This window comes from Falco cherrug, chromosome 1 (assembly GCF_023634085.1).
Source record: "Falco cherrug isolate bFalChe1 chromosome 1, bFalChe1.pri, whole genome shotgun sequence".
Classification (NCBI taxonomy): Eukaryota; Metazoa; Chordata; class Aves; order Falconiformes; family Falconidae; genus Falco; species Falco cherrug.
The window spans coordinates 126,720,337-126,733,410 of record NC_073697.1 but is presented as its reverse complement, the minus strand read 5'-3'; the positions used below and the strand labels follow the sequence as shown (position 1 = coordinate 126,733,410).

General features: G+C 45.0%; 1 protein-coding gene across 4 annotated transcripts in view; it reads left to right on the top strand.

Annotated features, from left to right (window-relative positions):
- The window catches only part of RPTOR (regulatory associated protein of MTOR complex 1), a 159,271-nt gene that overhangs the window by 106,982 nt on the left and 39,215 nt on the right, over positions 1-13,074 (top strand). For all 4 annotated transcript variants that reach the window (XM_055696299.1, XM_055696290.1, XM_055696314.1 and 1 more), the window contains 3 exons: positions 892-1,032; positions 1,478-1,636; positions 8,318-8,436. In XM_055696299.1, coding sequence (XP_055552274.1) covers positions 892-1,032; positions 1,478-1,636; positions 8,318-8,436 — 419 coding nt within the window. The remainder of the gene's footprint in view (positions 1-891; positions 1,033-1,477; positions 1,637-8,317; positions 8,437-13,074) is intronic.

Sequence of the window (13,074 nt, the reverse complement as noted above, 5' to 3'; positions counted from 1 at the left end):
TAGTGAAATTGTTGCTAACCTTGCGTTTTCTTTGGAGTCAAAGTACACTGGAAATCTTGAAGGATAACAGAACTGTTGCAACAGAAGCGTGGAGCCAAGGCCATGTGCTGTCTCTGCAACGAGCAGTTTAATCTCCCTATTGTCTGAATAACTAAACCATATTGGAAAACAAGCTTCTCCCCATTTGTCCTTTTTGCTGCAGGAAATAAACATTTCATGCAGTTTGGAATAGTGCTTTTCCTTACCAAAAGATTTTTGAAGTATTTTTCAGTAGGGTGCAGTGGAAGCATTGGTCCCACCACCATAAGGCAGCCACCTCTGTAGTGAAATCAAATAGCTATGGTACAGTGTGTGTACTAAGGAATGAAAATAAGAAACTTTTAAAAATTGTGTCCAGGTTATGGGTGAAATATGAATTGAAACTAGACCTGAAATTTGATCAGGAAACCAGAATTGTCATGACTCTTTATAATGAGAAAAATGTATTTGATTTTTAATGAGCAGAAGTAGACAGAAGCCTGCAAATGCTGCCTACTAAATGGTGTCTGCTGTAGCAGCGTGCCCTAGCACAGTGTCCGGACATGGCCCAGCATCGACCTTGGAGAGAAGATTCATCATGCCTCCCTGGGTAGTCTGCAGGCACTGGCAAGGCTCAGCTCACCCAGTTTTATTGGATGTAACAAAATCACAGCCTAAACAGCAGAGACACATGGTCCTTGCTGATGATGTATGGAGGGCCCTTTGTCGTACCTCATTCTGTTTTAGCCTAACAGGCAATGACTAAATTCTCTTCGTGTTGGTACGTGGTTTAGTTGCATATTTGCTGTGAAATAACCAAAAGGCTTTAACTGCTTTGGTTACATCTAGAATTGCTTAATTTTGCACCTGCAGAGGGTGGGAGTTTGACACCGGTGCGAGATGGTCCATGTACACCGAGGCTGCGGTCTGTCAGCTCTTACGGGAACATCCGAGCAGTTACCACAGCTAGGAACTTGAACAAGTCCCTGCAGAACCTCAGCCTGAATGAAGAATGTAAGAGATCTCAAAATTCTTTCATCTTTCTTTGCCTCTTCTTCCCCCCTTCCCCTCATGCAAGCCGGGAAATACCACGTGCAAGGCAACATGAGCTGAAACTAGCACTTTAGCCCAGATTATCCAGTGGCCAGCTCCAAGGGCTTAGATGAGAAGGCCCTTTGTAATTAATTTCAATTTTCTGGTCATTTGTATTGATTTTTCTGAGTGTTTGGGGACCAAAAAGGTGCCTTCCAACTTCCTGACGTACATGGATTTTTTTAACTGAATCTTTTCTGACTCCTTGATGTTTACTCTGTATTTAAACATTCAGTATTTAAAAGGGGATGTTGTGGATTTGCCTAATCTTTGTGTTGCAGGACTTAGAATAGGGCTGTTATGCCTGGGTAAAAATTGTTCTCTCACCAGTTCTTGTTTCAGCCTCTGCCCTCTTTTCTCTTGGCAGCTGGAAGCTCTGTTGCATTTTCTCCTGGGAATCTCAGCACCAGCAGCAGCGCCAGCAGCACCTTGGGCAGCCCTGAGAATGAAGAGTATATCCTGTCATTTGAGACTATTGACAAGATGAGACGAGTCAGCTCTTACTCTTCTCTGAATTCACTAATAGGTGAGTAAAGACTCCCCTACCCTTCCTTTCCTTGCTTCACATGCTTTTGTGGAAAGTTTGTATCTTGGCTCCTGCTAGGTCTTAACTCCAACAAAATTTCTCCTAACAGTAGAAGTGCTGCTCTTAGTTAGGCTACCTGCAGAGCGGTCAGTCCTGCTCTGATGGAGGGACTGGAAGTGAGAGCTGCTGGCTCCAGCTGTAAGCTTCACTGCGATGGATGACAGTCCTGTTACGAATTTAAGGACAAAAATGCCACATATACAGGAATTTCACTTCCACTGTGGTTTCATTGGCTAGAGAATGAAAGCGAGGACCCCCTGTCCCATGGACACAGCAGCTGGGCAGACCAGCACTAACTGCTTCCAATCACTGTTTTTATGTGGGTTGCATTTCTATACAGCGCAGCCACTTCAGTGTGTTACTCATCCAAGGAAGCCTTCGCTGGCTAATTTCCTGCGCAGGTTTATATGTACATTATTAAAACAAGACTTTAAAATGAAGAAATCCCAGGCTGTGTCTTAAAAGCAAAAAGACTGCTTCACAGAAATCTGCTTTTGTGCAAAAAGTTCCATGGCTGATCCTGCCGCCTCCAGTCCCCTCTCCATTATTTCCTCACAGATAAGCAGCTCTAAGAACACTAACAGCACTGAACTTCTTAACACCACTCAGCTGTGCCTTTCTCTCCTGGTGTTGCACTCTCTGGGAAACGTACAGAACTTTGCAGAGCAAAATGCTATAGCACAGTAGAAGGGGAATTTTACTTGTATTTATGCAGCGCGTGGCTGATTCATGTGTGATGGATTATTTGCATTTCTTTTATAGAACAAAACCGGAATGTTTATATTAAGCTAGTTAAACTTAGTTGTTTTTCAAGTAATCTTCCCAGTTGTATCTGACTACTACAACAGCATTGCTTTAAACTAGCTGCAGTTTTTCGAACAGTCCAAACCGTGTTGGGATGGTGACACAACACGAGAAGGACCTGGCTTTGCAATGGCCGCCTTCCAGGGAGCGGGGAAGGCAGCACGCAGCAGAGAAATGCTGGTGTCTCATTTTCTTTGTAATCAGTAAATGTGCCCATATTTTTCTAGCTTTCAAAAATGAGTGAAAAGAGAGTGGTGTAACTCAGAGAGGAGTCCACCTGAGTGATAGACTTGCCTTGACTGAAGAAGCGTTTTGCTCTACTCAGTTTTCAGGAAGAAGTAATGGTGATTTGGCTCTCATGAGTTGAAAGATTCCAGGGTTGTAATTCCCCTGTGGCAGTTTAAAATCAGGTGTTCATTAGAAACTTGATCAATTAATTTGCTTTTGTAGGTAATGAAATTGAGTCTTCTAAAGCATGACAGGATTGTTAGGAAATTTCCCTCTGTCTTAAGCTAGAACTTGAGTTTTCTCATTTCCACTGGTGCACACTGGCGTCTGCTCGATGGCTTGCGCGTGTCTCACAAGAGCTTTTCAGCACAGTTGGAAAAAAATCTAGAGATGAGTGAGGGAGTCCTAGGAAAACAAAAAGAGCAGTTCTCCAAAGCCTCCCTCATTCCTATTCAATCAGAAGAGCTCATATCCAGCTGGAAATGACAGAGCTTATAGAAGTGTTTAAAATTCATAACTCACACAGAATCCCATTACCTTCAGCATTTGCCTGCTGAAAGCCAGGCTTTTTTCATTTCTGCTGAAGGATCACCATCTTCCAGCCTGCTCTCTCCTGCTCCCCGAGGGAAGAGTTTTCAAAATGCCATCAGCTCCAGCCACCCTCAGTCGTGCTGCAGCTGCCGCACAGCCAGCCTGAGCTCAGGTTAACCCCTTTCTTTGAAGCTTTAGTGTGCAATAAAATACTGCTATGCAGCTAGCAAGAGTGGGGTAACTTGGGGAGGAGTCCACCTGGGTGGTAGACTTGTCTTGACTGAAGAAATGTTTTGCTCTGTCTTCTGGGAGAAGTAATGGTGATTTGGCTGTGCAATAGTGACTCTGCCAAGGGTTTGAGACAGGCAGAGCAGTAAAAAGGATGCTTTGAGCACATGGGTAGACTCAAACCAAGGCAGAAATCTAGTCTGTAATAACAAAAGTAGAAATTTTCAACCACAGTTTAATCCTGTGTTCTATACTGTGCATTCCCTAGGTTGATTCACTGATGTTCAGGGCTTTCTTCCTCTCTTGCAATTTTAGGAACTTGGTACTAGAGGGATTATTCTATCTACTTTACTGACACTGCAGCATCGTACAATGTACTCCTTCCCATAAACTTGAGGAAAACCTCTCCATTCCTTCTTGTGCCATTTTACAAACAGCTTCTTAGCCAGCTATCGGCCACGTGCCCCCATGTAGTGCCCTCACCAAATGCAACGTGTACTTTGACTCTAGGTATGCTCTTTCCGGGCAGGCTGGTCCTTGGCCAGGCAGTCCTGTTACCAGAAGAGACATTTATTTCTGGCCCATGTTTTCAAGCTGGCAAGATGCAGGTTTTGGTGTCAACACAGACATCAGTTTGGATGGGAAGCTAAGCCTTCCTGCTTTTTCCATACAACTAGTCATTAATCTTGGTGTCCTGGAAACTTTTAGTTTAGTTTCAAGATAGGAAAAGGGAAGGAATCAAGATGGGTGTTTTGCATACCTTGGGGCTGATTATTCATCTCCAAACTGCATGATTAAAGTCTTTGTCCTACAGAGAGCATTACTGGAAAGATTATGTTACAGAATGATCAAAGGAGGAAGAAAGTAAATCTTGGAACGATGAAATGCTGGGGAACAGTTCCCTTTTCCAGCAGGAGAGGCTGGAGGCAGAAAACTATTAGCCATGTCACAGGATCCATCCTGAAGAGCTGCCTTGAAGTAACACAGCAGGAGATTACTGCAGTGAGGATGAGGAGAGCAAGAGATGTAGGTAGACATGGACAGTGAGCTGCAGCAAATAAGAGAGCGGGCGTTGTGGCAGGTAGGGCCTTCTTCTCTGCCACTAGGCAATATATTTAAAAGCACAGACATAATGAGGAGTAACCGGTCAGTCAGCAGAATTTATAAATAGTAACTTGCGTAGCAGCAAAATGCAGGGATCCGAGTGGGTTTTGGGAATGGAAGCTTGATGTAGAGGCTGGGCATGGTGGGCTGCTTTCATGTTGGCTATGACAGCCCTGGTCCAGGGGAAGTACCTGCTCTGAGGGAACATACTTTTTCCCAATGAGCTGCTTCTGGTTTCTGCTGAAACATTAGAAAGCTCGTGCTTTGTTTGAATCACTCCCAGGGACTGGGCTGTGCAGGAACCCCTTTGCGTGGCCCTGTGCAAAGAGGCCGGCTTGCAGACTGTCAGGTCTGTGCAAGAAACGCTGATTTGCCGTTTCTGTAGGGGCAGGCTGCCGTCCACGTTTGTCAAAGCAGAGTTTGGAGAGCGATCAGCATTTCAGGTGTTCTCTTCATCCGAGTAGCTCTCACCGGACCTTCTATGTCACTCACAGGGAGAGGAGGGACTTGTGGGGTGCACGCGTACAGAGCTGGGAGGGTAGCGTTGATGGGAGGCAGATACCCCAGCCCTCGGGTGCTGTTCAGTTTGAAGTATTTCAGCTGTGTGTTTCATCGCGTGCCTTTCCCGCAGGCACGCGGGATGTGCAGGCGCAGGGGCTGTCTCTGGTCCAGGCGCAGCAGTGCCGGGGCAGCTATTGGTCAGGTTTTGCTGCTGTGTGGGGTGGGGAGTGGACTGCACCTTCTTCTGGAGATCAAACCACTGCAGCAATTTTTACAGGGGATGGGAAAGAAACCCTGTCGAAGCGTGGCAAATCAAAAGGAAGAAATAAAAACATTAGCATTTATTTTTGCATCCCGCGTGGTTCTGCCCTTCATGGGCTCAGTGACCTGGCTGCAGGACCTCAGCTGGGTCCCTTCCTCGGGGCCGTTGCATGGTGCTTGCTGATGAATTGAGCTAAGAGTCATACAAGTGCAAAGAAAATCAAAGTCGTCAGTAAAGGCAGGCAATTTATTTTTGACAGTCTTAGTAGAGAGGAATCATTTTGTAAATGTAAATCTGTACTGCAAGGTCCATTTAACTGGCTTTGAATCAGTCTGACTAATTACAGAGCTGTCTGCTTAGATTAACACCCCATCCCCCTTGCTCAGCTCTTTGTTTGCATCTTCGGGATATTTTTTGCATTTTAGTCCATTACATGAAATCAAGCTGCTGTTCAGCCTGCCACCTCTGCTGCCTTCCATTATCCCACTGACTTGGCGCTCAGGTTTTTACAAGGAGCTGTGTCAGAAGTGTCACTCGATTGAATCAGTGCAATGAACAACACTAACATGGGCAGGGGGGTGGGTGGCAGAAGAAGGGACTGGCCCTTTGAGCACCAGCTCTGAGCCTGAGATGCCTTTGTAGAAATTCCCTCTGTTCTTTTCAAAGGCTGCTGAGTGAATGAGGAATTGCACTGGCACAGTTCTGTTTTAAATTTGTTTTTTCATGATGCTTAGATGTATAAAAAATGTCATTGGGTTTTTTCTTTATGACTGTGTCATGAATGAGGTGGTTATCAGAGAAACACTGGAAAATCTGATGGGTGCCCTCTCGCTCTCCTTTTCTCTCCCTTTCCTTTTACTGTCTTTCAAGGGCTTTAAAAGAAATCAAGCCATCCAGATTTACCATCAGTCCTGACAGAACTTCTGCGCAGGACCAAATGTAGGAGCTAGAGCTCCAAGCAGACTTCAGGCAGCATTACCTGGCTGGCTGCTTCGGGAGCTGGGGCGCTTTTTCCCTCCCGCAGCTTGTAGCACTTTGTCTCTCCCCCTCTCTTGTTCTTTATCCTTCCCCCTCCCCTTTTTCTTTCCCTGGTAATAGGAGCTTCCAGGATGAACGTGGCAATTGCAGAAAGCAAAGCCTAGTCAGAAGCCTGGAGAAGGCAGACAAGCGTTGTGTCACCGTCTTTTGCTGGGTGGCCTAACTTCCTTCCAAGCTTGGTCTGACTTTATTGTGTATGGAGATTTTCGTTATTTAACCGTTATTTAAGCTTCTGAAAAAGGCAGTGGGTTTTGCCTGTTACGACCAAAGCCAAAACCTGAACTTGGATCTGCACCGTTCGGTTCCGCTCAACTCGTGCGTGTCTTGCTCACGTGTTCCTGCATTCTGTGGGCCCTGGGCTCTGTCCTCGGCTGACACAAACCAAATGCGGCCAACCAGTGCCCGTGGGCTCTGCCCCATCTGGCAGTACGGCTTTCTCACATTACCGGCTTTGGTTTTCCTGGGTGGATTTAACACTGCTGTGTATTTGTCAGGCTCTGTATCCTTCCCTGTCCTGGAAGGGTTAGGATTAGCTGCAGGAGTCTGTTGCATAGGTCGCCCCCAGCACATGGGCAGCGCTGTCCATGTCGCACTGTCATAAATATTGGTGACATTTCTGCAAGAAACTCTGCAAGCAGGCACTACTTGGAAAATCTTTGGACATCGGCTGAGTAAGAGACCCTTTTCTTTGCAGGTCAGATGAGAGGATGGAGTTAGATTATTGCCTTCGCGTTTTGCAGAATGTTTTGTCACATGCTAGAGAATTTTTCTGGCAGAAGAAAGATTCCCTTGGCTAGCACAGACAAGCGTATGAAGTGCAGCGTGCGTACTCCTGAAGCTTATTGCCGTGTGCTACTTGCCTTCTTCAGCCAAAGTTCAGAGCTGGACTGTCCAAATCTGTTTTCTGTTGGTTTGAGTATCAGGTTTAACAGCTATGGAAGGTGAGAAGCTGCTTGTTGACCAAGGAACCCTTTCTTCCTAACTTAACACTTTATATTTAGATGCCTCCAGAAGCACGAAAGGAAATGCAGTAACAGCTTGATCTGTCATTTAGCATTGATTGTGACTCATCTGAAATCCCTATTTTAGTTCCTTTTTTTTGTTAGTGCAATGACTTTAATATTGTCCAAATGTCTCAGCTCCCAAACAACGGTGTTACAACTATTAGACATTGTGAGGGTTAGAAAAAAGAAAAACAAGTTAAAAGATTTGCCTAAAAGCAGCAAAATAAAATGGTCACAGAATTGTGTCAGTTCTTGCAGATGCTTATTAATTTGATTTGTACTTTGAATCTGTCAGTCCCTTCTGCTGAAATACCAAACAGCAGATATTCTCATTAAATAACAAATTGGCAACTGGGGAATTGATACAAATGTCAGTAGGCAAGAATGAGTTAGATGTACTGCTTCACAAAGGTACAGGTCCAAAAGCTTTATTTTTAACATTTAGGATGTTTGGTAAACCTCGTAGACTATATAAACTCCTGAACATTCAAGCTGAGTATTAATGCCTAAAACAGTGATACAAATAACCTTAATAAAAGTATAAGCCAGTAACTGTGGTTTTATACCATTTAGTATTTTAGCTTAGGAAATCCAAGGACATGATCTATTTGGCCTTCCCAGATTATTTGCTTCAGGAACCTAGAAAATGAGCAGCTTGACTGAAGCTTATTTAGAGAGTCTTTAATGTGGTTTGCTTTCTCCCACTTTCATTTTGCAAGCCCTTGCAGAGTTCACAAAGACAGACAAAATGAAGACAAAATGCCCGCATGGGGTGTTTCTGAGCTCTTCTCTTGATGTTTTCTTAGATGTCATTGTGATGTTCGGCGTTCTAATGAATTTTGTCACATAACATCAAAGAGTTTGTGTTGATGGATCGTCACGTGCTGTGGGGCTTTTCTGTTTTGTTTTTTATTATTTTAGGTGTGAGTTTCAACAGCGTTTATACCCAGATTTGGAGAGTACTCCTGCACCTAGCTGCCGACCCCTATCCTGACGTCTCTGACTTGGCTATGAAAGTTCTCAACAGTATTGCCTATAAGGTACGCCTTTCTGTTTGTGTGTGTCTGTCCGGTCTTTGTATGTTAATTTTTTTTTCATGCTTAGGCAAGGTGTAGGCAGACTGAACTGAATAGGTCCATTGGAGGGCTCTGCCACGTTCAGTCTGGATCTATCGCAGAAGGAGCTTTTAATGTTTTGAGATGATAAACACTCATGTGAACTCTTGATCAGGTAAAATAAACAGATGGGGGAGGGCCTGGGACTGTTTTAAGATATGAATTAGGTGCAGACCTTAGACAGTAGGTCTTGTTTAGAAGTCTACTTACCTAGATCAGTCCCTGGGAGAAACCTTAAATATACTTCATTAAATTATCCGTTTGCAAACTGATTTAGATTATGCAAGTGGGACTGGCCTGCAGACTGAAGCCACAACGGCTCTCCAACCCAGGTGAACTAGTACATGTGAGTCAGCATGCAGACACCCCCGCCACTACTCACCTCTTCAACCCAGGCCTAATCCGCCTAAACCACCATCCTCATCACATTTCATCCTCCAAGGGTGGCAAGATGTCCCTGGAGGCTGCCATCACTGCTGATTCAGAATTGCCAGCTTGAGGAGCTGTAGAAGCACCCTCACCTTCCACCTGAAAGGAAGCCCCAGGCCACCCCAGAACATCTTCTCACCACCTGCCTTCCTCCTCCTGCCCGGGCGGCGGTGTCAGAAAGCTGTCTGAACGCAGTCCTTCCCACGTGCTTTCTAGTTGCTCTAGCATCAAGACCATGAGCCATTGCAATGCAAGATGACGTCTCTTACTGACGATTTCCAGTGAATGATCCTAAACCTTCAGACTTAGGCTTCCGAGCTAAAGTTGCAGTAAGAGATGCCAGCATTGTGCACTACCATTTTAATGCCTTAGAGATTTCTTGCTTTTAAACCTGATTTTCTATTGAGAAAATAGTTATTTGTTTGAACTTTTTTATTTGTTTTAAGTATACATATCAGTGAATGGTAAAGTCTGGGGTGTGGGACAGAGAATTACTTTGACAGTGGGGACAAGGAGGTCAGCCTTGCTATGGGTGTGCAGCAAATTATGGTCAGGATGGAGGTGCCAAACTAAGGTGAATAAGAAAAGGAAAAGGTGAAAGATTTCCCTTTCTCTGCCTCAGATGCATGAAACTAATTCAGTTATTTATCTTGGAAGGCTCTTTGGAAAATAAAATGTTACTCCTACTATGGGATTAAAAGGGATATGATGAGGAACGAGATCTCCTTTTTGTGTCTTAAATATATTTTCAGGACTAACTCCCTTGCTAGTGGAAGGAGATGTATCAGTATTAATACAGATGCTGCTGTGCCCTGCAGATGCCTTTGCTGGCACTGCTGTGGATCTGCTTAGCCGGCAGGAATTCTGAGCATTATGTTGTGATATCAGTAATGAATGTTATGACTGGTTTGGTAAATTCTGTGTCAATTCTGACAAGTTTGGTCCTAAATGTCCTGGTACTGAATGGATTCCAAAAGCTCAAGTGGATGGGTATCATGCATCTCATGCTCTGCTTCTCAGACAGCTGCTCTGTCCCTGGCTTTCTAAGGCAATGGCTTTTCAAATGGTTTTGCAAAACAGTAAAAGAGGCATTCCTGTTTACAAGGATTTTTATCTGGGGATGCTTCCGTGAACAAAACGTATTTGGTCTTCTTTGCCTTAGCCATAAGATCCATAAGGAAAGTATTCAAACATGCAATTTGTCCAGTAGTTCGGGCTGCCTGTATAGTGGGCTGATTGCTGTGCACTTTGTGGTACTGTGGGCTTTACTTTTGCCAGTACCACCTGGCTTAGGTGGCTCCTAAAAAGGCTTTTGTTATTAAAAAAACCCAACCAAACAAAAAACCACCAAACCAAAGTAAATATTAAAAAACAAACAAACAAAAAGAAAACAAACCCAAAACCAACAAACCTATTAACAGCCCACCAAAATGGAAGTTAAGGCTTCAGGTCTGGGGTTATGATCTGGCCTTTATTCATTTCATTATGGATAAAGCTCCTGCTGTGAGCAGTTCTGCCAGGATTTACAGCCTGAACTCTCTGTCTCTGCCGGTGTGAGCTCAGACAGATTATAGGAGTTGTCTGATGTGTAATGCAAATTAGTAACAATTAAATTTTTGCTAACCGTATCCTGAGATCTTGCCTTGGTGCTAACGGAGCTTTGTTGGACGTAAAAGGGAGCTGCCTGGATGCTGCCCACAGGCCCTTTGGTCCTTCCGAGTATGCGCAAACAATGCATTTTCTATTTTATCCTTTGAATTTTATCACTGAATGAAAACAAGAGTTGATTTTCTTGCTTGAACAAAAATGCTGCTTCAGGTGAAGTAAAGCACTTGAATATTCTAGGGGGTTTAGGTTCTAATCCTTTTGTTCCAATTAATACAACATTCAGGGAACAAGAGGCTTCATTTTGGAACTTGGACACCTAAAGTTTTCTTACATTAACACAACTATGCAAAACACTGCGATCTGTACGACATCGCCTGTTGCCATTGGGCTGCTTGGCTGAAAGACCTGAGCAAATGAGCCATGGGCTTATGCTTCTGGGTGGATTTGGTGAATGCATCCTCATTTTTGGTGAACTATTTAGCCTCAGAATGTTGCCAAGCTCTGTGCTTTAAGTATTTATGATTTTTTTAAACATATTTTGTACCAGGCAGGTGTTAATCACATAACTCGGTTGCCCTGATGGCTGATCAGACAACACATTAGGAGGAGTGTGGTTGGAGAGCTCAGAAGTCAATATTGCTATGCTTTATAATCCCCTGCAGTAAAACATGGGGCCAGTACTGTGAGGTTTGTGACTCTGCAAATGTTCAGATTAGGAGTCTGAATTTGTAAAATAGTTATTTGCAAGGCACCGCGTGAATTTAAAGCAGAATTTTTGTTTTCCAATGAGACTGGTCCTATTCAGTCTTTTTAACGGAGCCATGAATGTAGATCTTTATCTACAGGAGAACTCCAGTGGTCTTTAAATAGGGTGATGTCTTTCTGAGCAGCCGGTGAGTAGGTTGAACAGACGTGCATCGTTCCTGGATGTGAAATAGGCAGTTTTATTTCATGGGCTGATTAGACATTGCTAGTTCTCACACAGATTGCGGCTGTGTTGAGATTTATACTTATGATGCAGATGGGAATGGTACAACTCTCATTCCCAGCCTGATCTTTAAAAAAAAAAAATCCAAACCCCGCTTTTTGCATGTACCAAAATAAACAAAAAGGACCCAGTAATCAGTGTTGGCCTTTTAAGACTTTGAAATCACAGTTAATTAGGGAAAGTTTGCTTCCTTCCAGGTTGCTTCATCCAGCTGTTTTTAATGGAAGGCTTGAGGCTGGATTATAGAATCATATAGGTTGGAAAAGACCTTTAAGATCATCGAGTCCAGCCATTAACCCAGCACTGCCAAGCCCACCACTAAACCGCGTCCACCAGTGCCACAGCTACACGTCTGTTAAATACCTCCAGGGATGGCGACTCCACCACTTCCCTGGGCAGCCTCTTCCAGTGCTTGACAACCCTTGCGGTGAAGAAATTTTCCCTAATACCCGATGTAACCTGCCCTGGCGCAGCTTGAGGCTGTTTCCTCTCATCCCATTGCTTGTTACCTGGGAGCAGAGACCGACCCCCTCGCTGCAGCCTCCTGTCAGGCAGCTGCAGGGAGCGATCAGGTCTCCCCTGAGCCTCCTTTTCTCCAGGCTGAACACCCACAGTGCTCCCAGCCACTCCTCATAGCACTTGTGCTCCAGCCCCTTCCCCAGCCCCGCTGCCCGGCCCTGGACTCGCTCCAGCCCCTCCACGTCTGTCTTGAGAGCGAGGGGCCCGACACTGACCTCAGGACTGGAGGTGCAGCCCCACCAGCGCTGAGCACTGGGGATGGTCACAGCGTGGCCAGCACAACTGGGGCAGTTTCTGACACAGCCAGGAGGTTGTTCCTCCATGACACCGCTCCTCGGTACAGGCTTTTCTGTGCATGAGCAAGTAATTCTGATAGTGTGCCTTTTTTTTTTTTTTTTTTTTTTCTTTTCAACTTGGAGTCAATTTGCAAAATTGCCATCTCCCCTCCCAAAAAGAGATGACATGACTGGCAGAGGAGCAAAGCCCTGGGAAATGGGGAGCTGCTGCCTCCAGCAAAGTACGCTGTCGTATCACTGGACTGTGGCCCTCGTGCTGCTCGCTGCCTTCAGAAAAGAAATCGCTCTTTTGTTTTTCCCAGGAAAAGGCAGGCTGCCTGTCGCACTGATCTGTGTACCCCTTGAGCAAATTATCGTTCGCTGACCTTGTCCCTCTGCTGTGAAATGAGGTGACCTGACCTGCTTCAGGTGACAGACACCTGACTGTGAGAATCTTAAAACGAAGCCTTCTGTGACTAATTAAAATTAGTTATGAATAATAATATGTCACTAGTTGCTAAATTGTTTCTACTTTCCTTCCATTCTCATGGTGCAATTGCCTGCCCCAGCCCTGGGTGGTAACATCTGCTCACTGGGGACCCCACTGCCTTCCTGAGTGATGGAGAGATGCGTGGCCTCAGGACCTCTCCCACCCCCGCACCAGAAGGAGGAAAATAACACCTCAAATGAGCCCGTCTTGTAGGAGGCGGCTGGCGCGGGGGACAGCCAGGCTAACCGGAGGCC